This window comes from Cetorhinus maximus, chromosome 20 (assembly GCF_964194155.1).
Source record: "Cetorhinus maximus chromosome 20, sCetMax3.hap1.1, whole genome shotgun sequence".
NCBI lineage: Eukaryota > Metazoa > Chordata > Chondrichthyes > Lamniformes > Cetorhinidae > Cetorhinus > Cetorhinus maximus.
The window spans coordinates 73,721,409-73,744,212 of record NC_135898.1 but is presented as its reverse complement, the minus strand read 5'-3'; the positions used below and the strand labels follow the sequence as shown (position 1 = coordinate 73,744,212).

Sequence of the window (22,804 nt, the reverse complement as noted above, 5' to 3'; positions counted from 1 at the left end):
CGACTGTTTTGAACATGGCATTGGCGATCTCCCTTATGCATTTGGCTGACTGGGAGATGCCACAGATGTCCCCGTGGAGTGGTGAAATGACCCCAGTGACGTAGAAATTCAAGGCAGTGGTGACTTTTAAGGCTACTGGCATAGATAACAAAGGTTTGTGTTTTATTTCAATTAAGGAAATTAATAGAAATGAACCTCTATTATTTAAACCCCTTTTCTTAGATGTGTGCTGCTGATCTAGTGTAAAACATTTCTTAATTATAGTTGACAAGTTTATGACTTGCCAATCTTTGAATCTGAAACAGTAATATCCCCTTCCAGTCAAGAGCAGCAATGATGATGCATTAACCAATAATCATGGCAATACAATATTATTAGCATAGGACTATAGAGTAAACCACGTAATAAGTAAATTTGCAGAACATTTGCGGTGTAATCGTGATCCAGCTTTTATAGAGTTTTTGAAAATTTGCTCCAAAGATTTAACACTCTTCTGAAATTGTTCCAGAGCTGTTCAGCTTCAGTGATGATGAAAGAGGTCTTGATCAAAGCAGGATTTGATACCAGCAGTTCCCAGCTTGCAGCACTAGCACAGTGTCAACAAAAACTGCAAGAAGATGGAACCCTGAAAAATATGCTCAGGACAGTTAATGAAAGACTTGGAAGAAATTTCAAGGTACAGTACTTGAAAGTGGGTACTTCTTAAATATCACATGCCATTTTTTTATTTTCTAATGGATACATGGTTTATACGTAAGATGAATTGGATAGCAATTTAATTTCCCTCAGTATGGTTGGATTCTTCTTCAGAAGCCATGACTTTTATTTTTTCTTATGAGAATCCTTGAGTGCTTTTGTCATTTGGAATCCAGATTTATTTTTAGTCATTATTGTATACATTACTCTCATTCAGTTCTTTATTTGTTAGCCTTTACATACCAATAACTCAAATTATCAATAAGAGAAATGCAGAAATTCTACCCTACAAGTCATTTTGATACCTTACCCCCTCTGTTGGATTCCTGGCTGACTTCCCCTCTACGCCTCTCCCCTCACCTTTAATTCTTGATGCTGAGGTCATTCTTTTTGAGCATGTTTGTTTGAGACATCATTATTGTGTAGCTACCAAAATTCAAAATACTGATCAATATTACTGATTCATTCTTATGCATAAGTGGAATGTACCCAAAGAAGATATTGTAATATTCTATTATGTTAATAATTAACAAATGTTCTTTCGAGATTTTGAATGATTCATGTGCTCAGTAAATACACTGACCTCATGGCTGAGTGTCTTTCTTCTTTCATTCTAACAATGTTCAATGTTTTACTTTCACTCTGTTAAAATATTCAGTTCAATAACAATCTGTGTTTAGAGCAGCAGCTTTAAAAAAATTAAATCACACTATTGGAGATTATTGTAAACTAAAAAGATCATGCGAAGGTTAGTGGGATGTCACACCATGAGAAATCACCAGCCATACCTATTATATTGTCCAATGATAGCACACTCTAATCACCAGCAGAATAAGAATAATTTCATTGGTCAAAAAAAAAGGAAATGCTATGTCTGATAAGGCTTACATTTATGTGTACATAGACAACATTGTTCATTTCTTTAACTGCTGACCTTTACAAAATCCCATTTTCCAATTTCTTCCCGATTCTTTACAGGCATGGAAAAATGTCACCATTCAACCACAGCACCTTAGTTTCCTGAGTGAATTTCCTTCTAACTTTAATGTAATTGTTCTTCAGCATTCTGAAGACAGGTAAATAAAACATTTATATTTTTCTTTCAAAGTGCCCCTTTTGTTAGCTTTTTATAGAACCATTACAAAGGGAAGTGCTATATTCTGTTTCTAGGCTTACACTTTTGCTGGGATATCAGAATTTCTTTAAGATTTAATATTATTTTCCAATGGATGCACGGTTTATCTTGGGTGTATAAGATTGCATGGCACCTTTTTGAAGGAGAGCAGTGGAATTATCTCTGGTGTCCTGGCCAATATTTATCCCTCAATCAATATCATAAAAAAACAAATTACCCGGTCCTTATCCCAATGCTTTTTGTGGGACTTGTGTGTTGCTGTGCATAAATTGGCTGCTGCGTTTCAGACATTGCAACAGTGACTACTTCAAATATATTTAGTTGGCTGTAAAAGCCCTTTGAGATGCCTGGTGGTCCTGGATGGTGTTTTACAAATGGGAGATTTTCTTTTTTTTCCAAGTAATTTTGGCATTAGTAACATATGTAATAGAGCTTAAAATGGTGCTAACTTTATCCAGGATCTGGCTCATGAATTTGGTCCACTGGAGGAATGTGTAAAAAGAAGGGCCATATTAAGCTATTTACGATGTAATTTCTTGTGGAGATGAAAAATAACTAATATTACAATGCTCTTACAGATCTATGCTATATGGCGCACTTCTTGAGAAACCAAAACTGAAAACTGTTGAGAAAAAGGGCAAAGGCATTCAGAGTAAGAAAATTCGCAATATTTTGCTGAATTAATATCTTCTGTCTTTGTTTGTTAACAAAATATTGTAATGTTTGCACTTTAAAAATTTCATAGAGTCATAGTGGTTCATAAATATGCCATTCAGCTCATTGAATCTTTGCTGATACTCTGTAAAGCAATCTAATCAGTTCCATTCCTCTGCTGTATTCCCATAGCCCTGCAAGTTTATTTCCTTCAAGTTCCCATCCAACCTCCTTTTGAAATCATTGATCGCCTCTGCTTCCACCGCCCTTGTATGCAGCAAATTCCATGTCACTACTACTCACTGTGCAAAAATGTTCTTCCTCACATCTCACCTGCTTCTCTTGCCCAAAATTTTAAATCTGTGTCCCCTAATCCTTGTACCATCAGCTAGTGAGAACTGATTTTCCTTGTATATCTTATCTAAACCTGTCACAAATTTTTACATTGCTATCAAATCTCTCCTCAAACACCTCAAGTTCTCCAACCTAACTTTGTAGCTAAAAAGAAGAAGAGGACAACGAAGGTGGCACTCCAGAGATGCCTGGTGCCCAGGCATTGAAGGAAGACCACCAAAGCCACTCCTGGGCCAACGCAGTCGACAGGCAGGCATGGTCAGAAAGACCAGCTGATTCAGCAGTGCTTCACTTGAATGACTCTTAATTCTTATGACGGATAACTCTACTCCACCGCAATAGTTACTCCTAACACAGACCGTGGCACCGCAAAAATCCAGCCACCCCCGCAACAACTGTATTTAATTCTTGTCCCTTTTGACATCAAACAATGTCAACATACAAGTCTGTTCGCAGACACAATCAATAGTCAATTAAGGATAAGTTAATTACCATACAGGCTAAGAAAAGAAATCACCCATGTGGCCCATAAAGTGCATCTAATGTCGTAGCACCTTGCGTTCCCTTCCACTTCTATGGGTTGCTCCTCCTGTGGCTGAGAATGAGATGGAGGGAGCCTGCTCCCTTGTCTGTACTCGCAGCTGAGATACATGTGGCTTCCATACTCAGCATGAAGGTGTCCATGGGGGCTGCTCACAGGCTACTGCAGAGGCAGCCTCTGGCACTGGGCCTTGCTGCATGAGTGGTTGCTCAGTTGGAAGGGCTGAGGAGGTGAAGATGACGTCTGTATACCCTTAGGGAATGGAGCCGCTCATCAGCTTCTTCAGTCGGTCAGTGCTACACAGCCTCGAGTCTCACTCTTTCTCTGCATGTCAGAGTGCTGCTCCTTCAACCACTCAGAGCGGTGCTGCACCTGGCTCTCCATGAGCGGGGATGGGATGGTCACTCTCTCAATGGAGGAGCTCATGTGCTAAAATCCCGGAGTCATTACAGAGCACATGCGCTCCATGGACACCTCTACCTCCTGCCCATGACTCTGCAATGCCTCAGGGATCTCTGACATTTGCAATCTCACCTGCCTCTGATACTCCAGAAGACCCCTTCTTTTGTGTGACACCCGACGCCCAGTATCTTTACCCAGTGAAGCATGGCTGGGTCTGTCCTCTGTCCTCCAAAGGGGGCTGCCCACAGCTGGCTGCCTCACTCCACCCTTCCCCTGCACACTTGTGATGTGCAGTTCAAACAGTGCTTTCATTCTAAGCTAGAATGAGGCCCGCCCGAGGTGAGTGTGTCTACACTGATGGAAGGTGCTAAGCAATGACGTACCTGTGCTGGCTGTGGAACATTTCTTCCTGCCAAGGAAGCTGACGGCGACTAGGCTGATGCACTCTTCTCCTTTGCAAGCGGCCCTGCAAGAAACACATGAAGATATTGATGAGAACTTAGGCTACTCAGCAGGTGCCTCAGCACAACTAACCCAATAGGTGACAACAGTTATATAACCACAGCATGCATTGGGCAAGAGTGACCTCCATGCCCTTCACCTGAAGGTTGAGCTATCAAATAACCCTGCTGTTGACGACTTCCTATCTTGCCGTCACCACAGCCTGTTGCAGTGGTATCCTCACGATCTCCGGTGCTGCCTCCTCCATTGGAGTGTGTGTTGAGCTGCGATACACCACCATCTGTCCGAAATATTTCCCTGGAATTAAGCACTGTTTCCTCCTACAGGATGAAGAGAGAAAGATTTATGAGTAGGCTCCCCTCACCTCACCTATCCCAGCATGACATTCACATGTGATGTTGGGCTTCTCAGTGATAACCCCTACCCAATATGTGAGGATAGCTGACATTTCACTGATGCAACTGGCTACTGGTTCTGACAATTTTAAGGAGAACTACAGGTACTCTGTCTGTTCAGCTTGTATACATACTGGTATCTACATTGTTAGAGACTTGTCACCCAGGTGTCACTTGCAGACCTCAGTAGATCATTAAAGCCCTTCTTTGCACCCTCATCCTCCTCATGACTCCCCCACTGCTGCTGACCTCTGTGGCCACCTCCATCTCCTGGCAGATTTCTTCTTCCGAATGGCAGATTTGGCACATTTCCCCTCTCAAAGACTGTGTTGATTAAAGCTTCAAGGGAGGCATCCTAAAAGTGTAGAAACACCCGGGGACACAAGCTCATGCCTGTGCTGTCCCTCTGAGCTCCTTGTTGCTCCATAGCTTCAGTCAACAGCAAGCCCAGTCATGTCTGCTGTTTTGCCTCTCAAAGTGCCCACTGTTACTGGTCCAACTAATTTGGTGCAGAACCTGCCCCTGGACCAATTAGACCATTTGCATTTTAAAATTTAGGGGAGACAGTGGCATAGTGGTAATGTCACTGGACTAGTATTCCAGAGGCCAAGGCTAATGTTCTTAGGGCATGGGTTCAAATCCCAATAAGGCAGCTGGTGGAATTTAAATTCAAATTAATAAAAAGTAGCTAATATCTGTAATGGTCACCATGAAACTATCATCTATCGTCATAAAAATCCATCTGGTTCACTAATGTCCTTTAGGGAAGGAAATTTGCCAACCTTACCCAGACCTACTTGTGACTCCAGATTGACAGTAATGAGGTGGACTCTTAACTGTCCTCCAAAATGCACCTAACGCCACTCAGTTCAAGGGCAATTAGGGATGAGCAACAGCAACACTCAGTGACACACGTATCCCATGAAAGAATAACAAATCACCTTTGCATCACTGACGCTAATATGGCTCGAGATGTGAGTGTTGGGTTGAAAATCCATACCCCAATATCAACGTTACCCTCTGGTTTGTTCCAACAATGCACTTTGTATCAACTTAAACCTATGTGGCATTTTCCATTTTCACCATCAGCCATCCTGTGGCTTTTTAAATGAGATTGGTAGCTTAATGACTATTTGTAGTACTCTGTGCTATGGGTCCATGCCTTTTAGGACAGGGATTTAAATGACACAAAAAGAATCCTTTCAGTCTACAAGGTTTTATCACATAAGTCTAGGTGGATTTGAAACCAAAATAAGGGGACAGTGATTATCCTGCTTATTTTTCTTTAAACTTAAATGAATAATTAATTATCTTAGTTTAACGATGATAAAGCTTATTTTGTTTTCTGACCACTTTTTTGATACAGCTTTGTTTACCTTTCCATTGAAAATCATTATGTTTAACCAAACAAATATTGATTTTTTTTATTCATTCAGATCCAATTCCAACACAAGCTAGAATTGTTCGTACTTCTGTAAATCCACAATTATTTTCAAGTCTATTGGCCAGAGTCTCCAGCTATAAGCAGAAGTTAGCATATTATCTTGTAAAACTAGAATATCAGCGCAGTCACAAGATGCAAAAGAAGGAGGAGTTTCAAAATTTAGAAGAAGACATAAATCGAGATATGGTGAGTTAATTTGGTTTGTCATTTTATGTTCAGTCTTTAGTCATTATTATACCGTGTATATTTTGTCTCCAATGCTTTTCTATACACCCCCACGTTTATCCCTTTTTAAACTTTTTTTTTCTATGCTGGAAATCTACCCTTGCATATTGTGTTTTTTAATTGAATGATGAATCTTTGCATACAAACTTTTCTTAAGCTGCTAATCGCTGGTGAATGCAATTTGATGTCATTTTTGCAAGTAACTCTAGCAATGTTATATTTGGAACAATAAAGAACTGATAAACCATGATTGCACTTCCAATATGTTGTTGGTAACTGACAAAAAGATCACCATTTTAGACAAAATCTACCTCCCAGAAATCTCTATCATCAGGTCTTTTTGAATGATTATAGTTTGCAGAGTACAGCAAACAATAACTATGTAGGATATATGCTATGGGGCATATCACACAGTCCCTCTAATGTAACGAGGCAGTAAAATTGCCCCATAAGATCCGATCTCTGACAATTCTGGTAGAAGTCCTCCTCAGTTGCTGTTTTGCAACTCTTAGATTATTATCCATGGCAGTAAGGGATACTCTTTTGTCACCCACAATCTGTCTGTTCATTTGAACATATTACATGTGGAGCTCAGGGACAGCAGAATTTCTGAGGACAAAAGCATCTTTGGGCAAGCCTGGCATTGATGAAGAGGATTCTTTGCATCTAGTCACTGACAATCTAAGCATTTTGCAAGTGGTGTCCCTTTCCATTCAGAAAATTGAGGAAGTTCACCCACCCACGTGGGGGACATTTATTGTATCCTGAACTTTGAGGAATAAACCTGTATGCCCCTGTGACTCTTGCTGTAATGCAAATTGGATCAATTCCCCAGGATTTTTAAGTGTGTCACTTATCTGATCAATGAATGCCAACACAATAGCTGATGACATTGCCCAGATGCTCAGTGGCTGCTTGAATTAGTCATAGGAACATAGAAAATAGGAGCAGTGGTACGCCATTCGATAAGTGGTACGAGCCTGCCCTGCCATTTGATAAGATCGTGGCTTATCATCTACCTCTTAAGCTGTTTTTCCCACTAACCAAATATCACTTGATGTCATTAGTTTCCAGAAATCTATTGATTTCTGTCCTGAACATGTTCAATGACTGAACTTCCACAGCCCTCTGGGGTAGAGAATTCCAAAGATTCACCACCCTCTGAATGAAGAAATTCCTCCCCATCTCAGTCCTAAATGGCCTGACCCTTATTCTGAGACTGTGTCCCCTGGTTCTAGACACTCCAGTCAGTGGAAACATCCAATCCACATCTACCCTGTCACGCCCTGTAAGAATTTTGTAATTTCAATGAGATCACCTCTCATTCTTCAAAACTCTAGAGAATAAGGCCCAGTTTCCCTGATCTCTCCTCATAAGACAATCCCGCCATTCCAGGGTTTAGTCTGGTGAATTTCCATTGCATTCCCTCTATGACAAATACACCCTTCCTTAGATAAGGAGACCAAAACTGTACACAATACTCCAGAAGGCTCGATATAATTGCAGCAAGATTTTTTATTTATTCATTCATGGGATGTGGGTGTCACTGGCTGGGCCAGCATTTATTGCCCATCCCTAATTGTCCTTGTTTAGAGGGCATTTGAGAGTCAACCACATTGCTGTAGGTCTAGAATCACATGTAGGCTAGACCAGGTAAGAACGGCAGATTTCATCCCCTAAAGGACATTAGTGAACTAGATGGGTTTTTATGACAAAAAGCAATTGTTTCATGGTCATCATCAGACTTTTAATTCCAGATTTTTATTGAATTCAAATTCCACTATCCGCCATGGTGGGATTTGAATCGAGGTGTATTTTGCTTTTATCTTAGTGTTTAATTGACTGTCACTTCTCTTCCAGTAATGCCGACCTTGAAGAAGTACTGCTCTTCTCTCCGACAGGATTTCCACCTTAGTTCTGATGAAGAGTTATACGGACTTGAAACGTTAACTGTGTTCCTCTCCGCAGATGCTGTGGGACCTGCTGAGCTTTTCCAGCTATTTTTGTTTTTATTTCAGATTTCCAGCATCCACAGTATTTTGCTTTTACCTTTGTGTTTAATTGACTGCCACTTCTCTTCCAGGAATGCCGACCTTGAAGAAGTACTGCTCTTCGCTCCGACAGGATTTCCGCCTTAGTTCTGATGAAGAGTCATACGGACTCGAAACATTAACTGTATTCCACTCCGCAGATGCTGTCAGACCTGCTGAGTTTTTCCAGCTATTTTTGTTTTTGTTCCCCAAAGCATTACCCTGGTCTCTGGATTACCAGTCCAGTGACAATACCACTATGCCACCACTTCCCTTTGACTTCCTTACTCCTGTACTCAAATCCCCTTGTGATGAAGGTTCACATGCTGTTTGCCTTCCTAATTGCTTGCTGAACCTGCATGCTAGCTTTTAGTGATTCATGAACAAGGACACCCAGATCCCTTTGGACATCAGCTCTTCCCAACCACTCATCATTTAAAAAAAAAACTCTGCCTTTCTGTTTTTCTACCAAAGTGGATAACTTCACACTTATTCACCTAATATTCCGTCTGCCATGTTCTTTCCCATTCACTTAGCCTGTCCAAATCCCCTTGAAGCCTCCTTGCATCCTCCTCGCAACTCACATTCCCACTAGTTTTGTGTCATCAGCAAATTTGGAAATATTACATTTGGTCCCCACATCCGAATCATTTATATAGATTGTGAACAGCTGTGGCCCAAGCACTGATCCTTGTGGTACTCCATTAGTAGCAGCCTGCCATTCTGAGAATGACCCGTTTATTCCTACTCTCTGTTCTCTGTCTGTTAACCAATTCTCCATCCATAGCAGTATATTATTGCCAATCCCATATGCTCTAATTTTGTTTACTAACCTTTTTTGTGGGACCTTATCAGAAGCCCTCTGAAAACCCAAATACACAACATCCACTGCTACGAGTAACATCCTCAAAAAACTCCAACAGGTTTGTCGAACATGATGTCCCTTTCATACATCCATGTTGATTTGTCCAATCACATCACTATTTTCCAAGTATCCAGTTATCACCACCTTTTATAGTAGATTCTAACATTTTCCCTACTACTGATCTCAACGTAACAGGCCTATAGTTCTCAGTTTACACTCTCCCTCCCTTCTTAAAGAGTGGAGTTACATTTGTTACTTTCCAGTCTGCAGGAACCTTTCCAGAATCTATAGAATTTTGAAAGATAACCACCAACGCACTCACTATCTCTACAGCCACCTCCTTCAACACTCTGGGATGCAGCTCATCTGGTCCAAGGGATTTATCAGCTCTTAATCTAATTAATTTTTTGAGTTCTACCTCTTTATTAATATTAATTTCTTTCAGTTCCTTATTTTCACAAGCCCCTTGGTTCCCTAGTATTTCTGGGAGGTTTTCTGTAACTTCCTCCATAATGACTGACACAAAGTAATTGTTTAGTTTCTCCGCCATTTCCCCATTCTCCATTATAAATTCTCCTGTCTCCACCTTTATTTGACCCCACATATGTCCATGCTAATCTTTTCCTTTTCACACACCTAAAGAAGCTTCTCCAGTCTACCTTTATGTTACCGCTAACTTGCAGTCATAGTCTCTTTTCCTTTGCCGGATTCTGAATTGCTTCCAATCTGGTTTACCCCTTTTCCTGGCATCCTTATAAGTCACTACCTTTGATCTAATGCAATCTTTAACTCCTTCTGTTAGCCAGGTTGATTCACCTTTCCTGCTGGGTTTTTATGTCTTAGAGAAATGTATATTTGTTGTAGATCATGTAATACGTCTTTAAATACTAGCCATTGCCTGTCTACTGTCAAATCTTTTAATGTATTTTCCCAATCAGCCATACCCAACTTGCCCCCCATACCTTCATAATTTCCTCTGTTCAGAGTTAGGACCCTAACTTCAGAATGAACTATATAATTTCCAAACTTAATGTAAAACTCTTTCATATTCTGGTCACTACTTCCTAATGACTCCTTTACAGCAAGGTTATTGATTAGCCCTTTCTCATTAGATAATACTATATATAAAATAGCCTAATCCCTAGTTGGTTCCTCAACATACTGCTCCAGAAACCCATCTCGTACACATTCCACAAAGTCATCCTCTATAGCATTAGTGCTAATTAGGTTTACCCAGTCTATGTAAAATGAAGTCGCCCAATATTACTGTATTACCCATGTTACATGCACCTCTAATTTCTTGATTTATACTGTGCCCAACATTACCACTATAGTTTGGTGGCCTGTAAACAACTCTCACCAATGCTTGCTGCTCCTTGCTGTATCTTGGCCCCACACAAGCTGATTCTACATCTTGATCCTTCGATCTAAGGTCCTTTCTCGCAAGTGTACTGATCTCGTCCCTTTTCCCCTCCGCCTATCCTTCATAAATGACAAATATCCCTGCATATTCAGATCCCAGTCCTGGCCACCCTGTAGTCACGTCTCTGCAATGGCAATTAAATCATACCCATTAATCTTTATTTGCACCTTCAAATCATCTACCTAGTTGCGAATGCTGCGTGCATTCAGATCGAGTGCCCTTAACTTTGCCTTTTTAACATTATTTCCTCATTCTGATCCTATTTGATGCTTTCCTTTGTTTTGCCTGCCTTCTAACATCGCTTACTACATTTCTACTTCCTGTTATCAGTTTTGCTTCCCTCCAATCTGAGCTCCCTCTCAGGTTCCCATTCCCCTGCCAATCTAGTTTAAATCCTCCCCAACAGCACTAGCAAATCTCCCTGAGAGGACACTAGTCCCGGTCCTGCTAAGGTGCAACCTGTCCATCTTGTACAGGTTCCACCTGCCCCAGAGCTAGTCCTGATGCCTCAGAAATCTGATGTCCTCCCTCCTGCACCAATTTTCTAGCCACATGTTCAATTGCTCAATCCTCCTATTCCTAAACCACTAGCATGTGGCACTGGGCGTAATCCTGAGATTACTGCTTTTGGGTTCTACTTTCTAAATTCTTTCCTAACTCCCTGAAATCTGCTTTCAGGACCTCATCCCTCTTCCTACCTATGTTGTTGGTACCAGTGTGGACCACGACCTCTGGCTGTTCACTCACCCCCAGAAGAATGTCCTGTAGCTGCTCTCTGACATCCTTGACCCTGGCACAAGGGAGGCAACACACCACCCTGGAGTCAGCTCTATGGCCGCAGAAAAGCCTGTCTGTTCTCCTAACTAATGAACCCCATCACTTTGCCTATCCACTCTTCTTTCTCCCCTCATGTGTGGCTGAGTCACCCATGGTGCCATGGACTTGACTCTTGGCTCTGAGGAGCAATTGCCCTCACCAGTATCCAAAATGGAAAACTGGTTAGCAAGCAAGATCGAATCAGGAGACTTCTTCACTACCTGCCTGGTTCTCTTAGACTGCCTGGCATTCATCCATTCCTTCTATGCCTACATACTCCTAACCTGAGGCGTGATTTCCCCTCCCTAAACTTGCTATCCATATAATTCTCTGCCTCGTGGATGCACATAGTGATTCCAGCTGTCACCCGAGTTCTAAAACCCGGAGCTCAAGTCTTTGCAGCCGGTGACACTTACTGGAGATGTGTTTGTCTAGGACACATGGTACGTCCATTACTTCCCACATATCACAGGAGGGACATTCCACTTGGCCGAGCTGCCCTGCCATAACTTAACTTTACAAACTATTTATTATAAGTAGAATAAATTACCAGTTACTCACCAATCAGCTTCTTCCACTGCACCAATGTAAGAATCAAATACTGGAAGGTGGAAAAAGAAAAAGAAAGGAGTACCTCCTCCCCCCTTCACCAAGCTCCCACACTCACCAAACTCCTAGTTTCACACTCAGATCAAACGGGACTCAAGTCATCACTTTCCCAGGCACAGTCTGAGCAGCTGAACTTAGTTGCAGACCTTCATGTAGCAATTCATATACAAACATACAAATTAGGAACGGGGTAGGCCATTTGGCCCCTTGACCCTGTTCCTCCATTTGAAAAGGATCTGAAATCTGGCCTCAACTCTACTTTCCTGTCTATCACCTATACTCTTTGACTCCCGTTGATTTTTAGAATATATCTAACTCAGCCTTAAAAATATTCAATGGCACAGCCTCCATTGTTCTCTAGGAAGAGAATTTCATGGACTAACAGCCCTCTGAGTAAAAAAAATTCTTCTGCAGATCAGAAGAAAGCCATTTGGCCATCATGTCTGTGCCTGTTCCCCGGCTTTTTTCCCCCCATAACCGTGCAAATTAGTCTTCTTTAAGTACCTGTCCCATCACCCTTTTAAAGTTACTTTGCAACCTGACTCCACCACAGTTTTAGATAGTGAATTCCAGATCTTAACAACAAGTAATTTCTCCTCTTACCCATTCTTGTTCTTTTAGTAATTATTTTAAAATTTGAACCACTGGTTGCCAGTAGAAACAGTTTCTCCCAACTTGCTCTATCAAATAACCCCTCAATTCTCAGGACAACAATCCCAGTTTCTCTAATCTCTCCACATAATTGAAATCCCTTATCCCTACTATCTTAGTAAACCTTCTCTTCACCCTCTCAGGGCCTTAACATCCTTCCTAAAGTGTGGTGCCCTGAATTGTACACAATGCTACAGCTGAAGCATAACCAGTGATATGTAAAGTTTAGTATAGCCTCCTTGATTTTGTATTGAATACTCCCATTTACAAAGCCAAGTATCCCTAAGTTTTCTTAGCTGCTTTCTTAACTTACCATGCCACCTTCAAGGATTTGTTAACATGCACCCCCGGGTCCCTCTGCTTTTGCCTCTGCACCCCACAAAATAGTACCATTTTAATTATACTACTTCTGCATATTTATTTTTTCTTCCAAAGTGCATCACTTTCCAGTTATCTGCATTGAATTGCATCTGCATTGTGTCTACCCATTTTGCAAGTTTATCTATGTCCTCCTGAAATATGGCACTATCCTGTTCACTGAGTATTATGCTGCCAAGTTTTGTATTGTCCATAGACTTTGAAATTATGCATCCTATACCCAAGTCAAGGTCATTTAGATATAACGGGAGAAACTATGGTTCTAATACTGATCTCTGGGGGACCCCACTGGATACTATCCTCCAGCCAGAAAAAAATCATCCATTCACTACTTCTCTTTGTCTGCTATCCTGTAGCCAATTTCATACCCAAGTTACTAGTGTCTCTTTTATATCAGGTTGTTCTATTTCCCTAATAATTCTGTCATTTGTATTTTATCAAATGGCTTTTGAAATTCCGTATATCTACAAAATCTAGTGCCCTAGCTTCATTAACCTTTACAGTTATTTCATCAAAGAACTCAATCAGGATAGTCAGATAGGATTTACCCTTACCAAACCTATGCTGGCTATTCCTTATTAACCCACGATTCTCCAAGTGAGGATTCATTTTGTTCTTGAATATGGACTCTGCCAGACAATAACCTTGATTACAAGAGGATTTGAGTACAGGAGTAAAGAACTCTTGCTAAAATTGTATAGACCTTTGGTAAGGCTGCACCTGGAGCTTTTTTTCCAGATTATTTCATGGAACGTGGGTGTCGCTGGCTAAGTCAGCATTTTTTTGCCCATCCCTAATTGCCCTTGAGAAGGAGGTGGTGAGCTCCCTTCTTGAACTGCTGCAGTCTGTGTGGTGTAGGTACACTTAGAGTGCTGTTAGGGAGAGAGCTCCAGGATTTTGACCCAGCAACAGTGAAGGAACGATGATATAATCCAAGTCAGGATGCGGTGTGGCTTGAATGGGAACTTGCAAGTGATGGTGTTCCCATGCATCTGCTACCCTTGTCCTTCTAGGTGGCAGAGGTCGCAGGTTTGGAAGGTGCTGTCGAAGGAGCCTTGGTGAATTGCTGTACAGTTTAAATGTATTGTGTACAGTCTGGTCTCTTTCCCTAAGGGAGGATATACTTGCCATAGAGGGTTTACTAGACTGATCCCTGGGATGGCGGGAATGTTCCATGAGGAGAGATTGAGGAGACTGGGCCTATATTCTCTAGAGTTTAGAAGAATGAGAGGTGATCTTATTGAAGCATACAAAATTCTTACAGGGCTCAACAGGGTAGATGCAGGAAGGATGTTTCCTCTGGTTGGAAGATCTAGAAACAGGGGACACAGACTCAGAATAAGGAGCAAGCCATTTAGGATTGAAAAGAAGAGGAACTTCTTCACTCAGAGGGTGGTGAATCTCTGGAGTTCTCCGCCCCAAAGGGCAGAGAAAGGCTCAGTCGTTGAATATTTTCAAGCCAGAGATTGATAGATTTCTAGATATTCAATATATCCAGGGATTTGGGGAATATGCAGGAAAATGGTGTTGAGGTAGAAGATCAGCCATGATCTATTTGAATGGCAGATCAGGCTTGAGAGACCGAATGGTCTACTCATGCACCTATTTTCTAGGTCTCTATGTTACTATGCATCACCAATAATAGAGAATTTAACTATCTCCGCTTGATATTCAATGAAATTACCATCACTGAATCCCCCACCATAAACCCTGGGGGTTGCTATTGATAGAAACTTGGCTGAACCAGCCATATAAATACTCTGATTACAAGAGAAGGTCAGAGACTGGGAATTCTATAGCGAGTTACTCACCTCCTGACTCCCTAAAGTCTTTCCATCATCTACAAGTCAGGAGTATGATCGAATATTTTCCACTTGCCTGGATGAGTGCAGGTCCAACAATACTCCAGAATTTGAACACCATTCAGAACCAAGGAACCCATCCACAACCTTAAGCATTCATTCCCACCACCACTGTCATACTGTGGCAGTAATGTGTACCCATCTCCAAGGTGCACTTTAGCAACTCGTAAGGCTCCTTTAACATGGCCTTCCAAACCTGCGACCTCTACCACCAAGAAGAATAAGGGCAGCAGATGCATGGGAACATCACCACCTGCAGATCCTCTTCAAGTTACACACCATCCTTACTTGAAACTATGTCGCTGTTCCTTCACTGTCGCAGTACTGCGGTGTACCCACACTGAACTAGGAGGACAAAATACAAATCATCAATCACAAAGTTCAGAAAGATAGGAATCAAAATTATACATTCAGCACTAACTTCCAACATAAGAAACAAGAAAGCGAGCCAATAAAATTGGGTACAGGCTTTTCAAAGCTATTGACTTCCAGTTTTCGTGGAAAATGAAGAATCATGGAATTCAATCCCAAAAAACTGTCAAAGTCCCAGAATGCTATGCAGTAAAAATATAATTTGCCAATGTAAATCTCTGGCCTTGAGAATATTGCAAAGTGCAGTATATTTCATTGTATAGTAGTTTAGCTAGTCAGACTTTTTTTATGATAGATAAATATTTTAATTTATTGTTTCATATTTAAATTTAAAGAAAACAAAAACTACTGCAGGGAATGAACACAGGCTTGATGCAGATTTCTCCAATATTATCGCGTCTATGGAAGAGTACCTGAATCCTGTTTTGTCACAGTTTGACTTTACATTTGTTCCGTAAGTATTTGCAATGTATAGAAGTTCAGCCTCTTCCTTGTAATAGCCAGTAGGCTATATCTGATTTTTTTAGGTGAACCTCTGAATTTCTGTGGGTGGCCAAATGCAAACATATGAACTAGGAGCAGGAGTAGGTCAGTCAGCCCTTCAAGCTTGCTCTGCCATTCAATAAGATCATGGCTGACCTGATTGTAACCTCCCGCCTACCCCCTTTCGCCCTCTAGTTAATCAAGAATCTATCTAGCTCTGCTTTAAAAATAGTCAAAGATCCTGCTTCCACTGCCTTTTGAGGAAGAGAGTTCCAAAGTCTCACTACCTTTTGAGAGAAAAGCTTTCTTCTCATCTCTGCCTTAAATAAGTGACCCCTTATTTTTAAACCATTGACCCCTAGTTCTAAATTCTCCCACAAGAGGAAACATCCTCTCCACATCACTCTGTCAAGATTCCTCACCATCTTAAAGGTTTTGATCGAGTCACTCTTACTCTTCTAAACTCCAGTGGATACCAGCCTAACCTTTCCTCATTAGACAACCCGCCCATTCCTGGTATTAGCCTAGTAAATCTCCTCTGAACTGCTCCTAACTCATTTACACCTTTCCTTGAATAAGGAGACCAATACTGTACACAGCACTCCAGATGTGGTCTTACCAATGCCCTGTACATCTGAAGCATAACCTCCCTACTTTTGTATTCAATTCCCCTCACAGAAAACGATAACATTCTATTAGCTTTCCTAATCACTTGCTGTACCTGCATATTGGCCTTTTGTGATTCATGCACTAGGATACCCAGATCCCTCTGAATCTCAGAGCTCTGCAATCTCTCACCATTTTGATAATATGCTTATTTTTTATTATTCCAACCAAAATGGACGGTTTCACATTTGCCCACATTATACTCCATTTGCCAGGTCTTTGCCCATTCACTTAACCTACCTATGTCACTTTACAGCCTTCTTACCTCCTCTTCATAACTTACTTTCCCACCTATCTTTGTGTCGTCAGCAAATAAAGTCACCTGACCTTAAAAGCCTGTGGGGCCAACAGGCGTATGTGCTGGGATGAGCCTGCTAGAAGCCTCTAACCTGATTTGCAGACTGAGGAAGAAGCCTAATATTAATTATCTGGATGTGCGATTATACCACGAGGGGCTTATCTTAGGCAACAAAATGTATCATTGGCAGCTGCTCTGGGTTATATCTCCGTGCCCAGAAAATGTCTATAGAGCTCCATTTTATAAATTCTTGAAACATTTTTAAAATTGTTGGGGGTTCAGGCCACCACCCAACCTGTACTCTCAGACGGGTTTCATATATGCCAGTTGGGGGCTAATGCACCGACTGTCACTGGGGGATTGCCGGACTGGAGACAAGAATATTCCTAGGCTGGGCGATACTTCCTCTGGCCATTCCACCTCTGTCATAAATGATGTTGTTTGAGTGGGCGGAGGCTCCACACCCAACAAGGCCCCACATAAATTAGCAGGCAAGGTCATGACGCAACAGGTGCAGGTCATGGCTTAATTTGCAGCATGTCTGACACACTCTTAAGGGGCCATGGATATTTAAGTGTAAAATAACTTAACGGGATCAAAAGAGAACTGATTTCTACTCCAGGTAAAAGGGTGCAGCTGTGCTACAGATTAAACCAAAGTGTCTTAAGTGAATTCTAAATCAGGGAAACACAGGGCGGGATCCTCCCAGGTTCCCCAGGGAAGCTGCTTTGGAGGTGGGGAGGTGAAATGTTATAACATCTTGCAATATTGCGTGGACCCTATCCTGTGTCAGTAGCTCGGCAGTTGAGTTGAGGTGGCTGCACATTAGGTGGCCATTTTGCAATGAAATGTACATGCAGTCCTCATTATAAAGAGGGGAGGCAGCAGGGATGATCCCTTGCATTGACAGACACCCGACATGGAGGAATGGTCATTTTGATACTGCTGCTATAATAAGATTTTAAAAGTTTTGCATTGGGTCGACTCCCGCCACTTTCCTGTCTCTGAACACTTTTCCCAGAGATGGGATAAACGAGATAGTGGCTACCCACTTAGCAATGGTGGGTATCATTAGAGTCAATTATTGTCAATTAAGTAGCATACACGAAATGTTATAAGATCTTGCAATATTGCGTGGACCCTATCCTGTGTCAGTAGCTCGGCAGTTGAGTTGAGGTGGCTGCACATTAGGTGGCCATTTTGCAATGAAATGTACATGCAGTCCTCATTATAAAGAGGGGAGGCAGCAGGGATGATCCCTTGCATTGGCAGACACCTGACATGGAGGAATGGTCATTTTGATACTGCTGCTATAATAAGTGTTAAGGGCTGATAATTTAGGTTATCTTCTGCTAACATAATCTGCCAGGACAACCATGCTGAGCGGACCACAAAAGTGCAATGCACAGTAGACATGGGGTCCATTTATTCAGTGGTAGGCTGGACCATTGGAAAAGACCAGCACCGCCAGCTCCAGACAGGTTGGAGAAGGGTCAGGGTGCAGAAGAGGCTGCAACCCTCAACAGAGGGTTATAAGCAAAGGGTCAGCTTCAAGAGCCTATTGGAGCAGCAGTGCTGTAAGAAGCCCATGCCTCTTGCAGCAGGTGGCTACGGATGTCTGGTACTTCTAGATGAGGATTTCAGGTCCCAAGGAGTGGACACACAACCAGTGCTGTGGCAGTGAAGGTGACAGTCACTTGGCATTTCTACGCCGCTGGCTCCTTTGATGCATGGCTGCAGACATTTGTAAAATTTTTCAGTCAGCCGCCCATACCTGCACAACCCAGGTGACAGATACTCTGCATGCAAAAGCATCTGAGTACATAGAGTTTTCCACAGGTGCAGCTATTTGGGTCCAGAGGACTGTTGGCTTTGCCTCCATGGTAGTGCAGCAGGTGATACACGGCATCCATGTGGCCATTAAGAAATCATTGGAGCAGGCGAGGCAATTGTTAATATGAAAGGCTTCCACTCCCTTAATATACAGATTGTCTGCGACCACCAAAATGCTTCACGCAAGTGTGCATAAGGTTCCCCGGCAGCTGTCACGACTCGTTCATTCTTATAGACAGTCTTAGGTGCCTCTACTGTTCTCCCCGCTGGATGGAATTATAGAATCATAGAATGGTTACAACACAGAAGGAGCCATTCAGTCTGTCACGTCCGTGCCATCAAAAGCAAATCACCTAGTCTCACTCTCCAGCCCTTTCCTTGTGACCCTGCATTTTCTTTCCCTTCAGGTGCTTATCCAATGCCCATTTGAAAGGATCTACCTCCACCATGCTCTCAGATAGTACATTCCAGATCCCAGACACTTGCAAACTTATCAGTAGAAGTTTCTCAGCGTTAGCTTCTTTTCAATGTCGAGAGCTTTCAGATGCGTATTTTTTGTTTACAGTATATCACAGGGTGCAGCATGTTAAAACATAACCATGCCCTGGGCAATTGTTCTATCAGAGCTGCTTGCCTGAAGCATACGAGCACTGCTATGTATCTTACATTCAATACGGTTCAAGACCTATAATTTGAGGTCAACTATGAGAAGTCCCCACTGCCAGCTAAACAGAAAACAATACTCATTGGACTTTATGCCTTCAAGCTGGTTACAGTTCTCTACCTTTTTTTAAAAAAAAATTTATGGGGGGAAGAGTTCTGGATCCCAGCACAAAGTCACTTTGAGACTGATACTAGCAGGCATCTTTATTTCCCAACGCCTGACATTTTGTCTGAGTATTTTGGGTCAATTTGCAAAGCTAATGTGCCCTTTACAAAGCTTCCTTTTCCCAACCTACAAGTTACAATGGTGTCTATATCTTCAAAATAATTCTTCTTCCACATTGTGATATCCTGAGGCCATGAAAGGTTTTATGTAGATTCTTTCTTTCTGTCTCCCTCTCGCTTTCTTTCTCTCTCTCTTTTTCACTCGCTCTGTCTCTCTTTCTCTCTCCTCCTTTGATCCTGTCAATCCACCTTTCATTGTTGTAAAAACAGACTTTTGTTTATAACTGACTAAAGGTTTATTCTTATGACTGGTTTGTGAAACTGGGTTGGATTTAATGGAGGTGACAGGAATCTTCCCCATCAGCTGCTGAGCCAGCAAGAGCCCTGCATCACCTCTTTCAGGGAAGGCCCGCCGAATTGACTGCCGCACAGGCGCTTAACTGGACAGTGGTGGGCCTTTCTTTGGATCAAGGACCTCGGGCGAAGATCCCACCTGCCAGTTGCTGCCATCCGTCAGAGGCTGACAGCTATTGAACGGCAGTGCTACCAGGGTGGTGGTGGCTGCCACCAGTACAACTTCCACCTGAGGCCCAGGATCATTGCTGGATCCCAGGTCACAGGTGAGTAATGGAATGAGAGGGGGGGTTGGCTCAGCGGGCATCCTCCTTCCTGATGCTAGGTCCCTCGATCAGATGCTGAATGCCTTTGAACAACGGACCCCACCCCCCCAGGAGCCCGCAAGCATACACCAGGGTTTGCCTGTTGTACACCCCGCATGGCGAGCCCCACTTCTGCCACTGGGTCAATACCAACAGCGGTGGGATGAAGCCCTTAATTAGGTTATTAATTTCCCACTTAAGTGCCTCATTTGTTGGGAGGGTGGGATGGCCATCCATGGACTTTACTGACTTAATTGGAGCGGAGTTGGGGAGGTGGCTGGGGCCCCCACACCCCACCACCTCACCTGATTAAACAGCCACCACCTCCAAACTCGCCATGGGGGAGGGCATTAAATTCCGCCCACTGTATCCTAAGAGAATATCTAGCAGAAAACCCTAAGAGCTTAATGGTCATTCAAAGTTTCATTCAGAGAAGGAATTCTTCCATCATTTATTTAACACCACCAAGCCAAATTGAAACCACTATTTAGATAATCTCAGAGAGCCCTATTGGTAAACATGCACTAAAACCAATCAAGGTAGGCTACAGTTTAAGATGTATGAGAGGGGGATATCTTTTAAAGACATGTTTTAATCACCTATGGTCTTCAGTCAACAGCCTTCATCAGTAGCAGGCATGGATTCAGGGAAAGTAAAATCCAAAAAGAAAGAGGAAAAATCAGTGGGTGGAAAATCAACTCCAGGTATGTGGCAATTAATTTGGGAAGAATTTCACTGACAACTTGATTAACCTTGGATTATATTGATTTATAACTCCACCTGCTTTTAGTTATCTTTTGTCTCTGCTACAAGACTGCATCTCTAATTTAAAGTTTTAGATGAGCTGTAATTTCCTGCAGTTAAACATTAGGAAGTCTATGTCTTAAGGTCCCATTCATAAACTCTCATTACTGACTCCATCCTCCTACCTGTCCACATTTCAAACATGGATAAAAGAGCTGAATTCCAGAGATGGGGAGAGAATGACTGCCCTTGACATCAAGATAGCATTTGACCAAGAATTGAAGGTGCTGGGCTGGGCTGTCACAACCTCCATGTCTTTGTTGACCTTGAGCTGAATTTCCAATCCCATATTTTCTCCATAATAAAAAAAACCACTTACATCCACCTCCATAACTCACCAGGAACTCACCAAGCCTCTTTCGACAGCACCTTCCAAACCCACAACCACTACCATCTAGAAGGACAAGGGCACATGGGAACACCACCACCTGGAAGTTCCCCTCAAAGCCACTCACCAACCTGACTTGGAAATATATCACCGTTCCTTCACTGTTGCTGGGTCAAAACCCTGGTACTCCCTCCCTAACAGCACTGTGGGTATACCTATGCCACAGGGACTGCAGCAGTTCAAGAAGGCAGGTCACCACTATCTTCTCAAGGGCATTTAGGGATGGGCAATAAATGCTAGCCTAGCCAGTGATGCCCACATCCCATGAATGAATAAAAAAATAACATTATCATCTTCCACCTTATCCCATCCCATATGTAGCTGAAATTATCAATCATCCCTTTGTCACATTCCAATTTGACAGTGGGTGATTCTTCCATGAACAAGTTAACTGATACCATTAACTGATTTTGTTGGGAGTTTGTTTCACTATTTAATCCCTAGAAGAAGGCAGCACTTTTACTTGCAGGCCACTGCCAATGCACCTCTTCAAACTTCCACTACACAAATGCTGCCTAGCATGGTTTTAGCAGGAGCTTTCCCTTAATTCCTATCAGAAGTCCTTAGTCTCCACTCAGTACCTCCCACCTGAAGACACAGCTACCATCAAGAGCACCTCATGTTAGAATATCAATTAAATGCCTGCATTGTTCAATTCCATTCAGCAGCAAAATATATTGTATTTCTTCAAATGTCTGTTTACACAAACTTCATGTGCATTTGATGTGTGGTCGTTCTTGTAATTTTTCTTTTATTTGCTCAGATTATTTCTTAATTGCTTTGAGTCACTGTTCTTTCAATATTGTTTCACTGAAGTCACTGTGAAACTGATTTCATTATTCTTTATCAATTCTTCCCAGGCCTGTCTCAAGACTCAGGAGAATTTATAATCCTGTTGGCTGACAAACTATTGTTGGAACTACCTCTGGAGGCATTGACGGCCTTGCAGGACGATGTGATCACCTCAGTGTCAAGAGATTTCTCATTGCAGTTGCTATACAATCGTCTACACAGAGATGAGTCAGGTAATATATAAAAGAGTAGATTAATTAACCTGAAGTTTCTCAGTTTACATAAAAATCAACAACTTGCATTCATATAGCATCTTTAAAAATGCCCCAAAGGCCTTCACAGAGATGTGAGGAGAACTATTGCCGAGCTTAAGAAGGAGCAATTAGGAGGGGTGACCATAAGTTTGATCAGAGAGGTGGGTTTTAAAGGTCATAAAAGAGGAAAGATGTAGGAGTTTAGGAAGTAAGGCTGGAAAATTCAGCTCCGTAGCATGGCTGATTTTGGTGCAATGAGGATCAAATTTGCAAAAAATGGCATGGAATCTGGCCCCCATTGACTTCTGCTGAGGGCCAGGCCAATCGCTATGTTTGAAAGGGAGTGGCCAAGAAATGGATTGGGAAGTTTATATAATGGGAGAGATTCAGGGAGGAAAGGAGGGCAATGGACTCATAGGAGAGAC

At 42.2% G+C, this 22,804-nt stretch overlaps 1 protein-coding gene across 1 annotated transcript in view; it reads left to right on the top strand.

Moving 5' to 3' along the window:
* cfap46 (cilia and flagella associated protein 46) overlaps nt 1-22,804 on the top strand; it is a 229,251-nt gene that overhangs the window by 197,922 nt on the left and 8,525 nt on the right. The window contains exons 43-49 of the mRNA XM_078565203.1: nt 509-676; nt 1,675-1,772; nt 2,410-2,483; nt 6,076-6,269; nt 15,650-15,768; nt 20,754-20,845; nt 22,194-22,358. Coding sequence (XP_078421329.1) covers nt 509-676; nt 1,675-1,772; nt 2,410-2,483; nt 6,076-6,269; nt 15,650-15,768; nt 20,754-20,845; nt 22,194-22,358 — 910 coding nt within the window. The remainder of the gene's footprint in view (nt 1-508; nt 677-1,674; nt 1,773-2,409; nt 2,484-6,075; nt 6,270-15,649; nt 15,769-20,753; nt 20,846-22,193; nt 22,359-22,804) is intronic.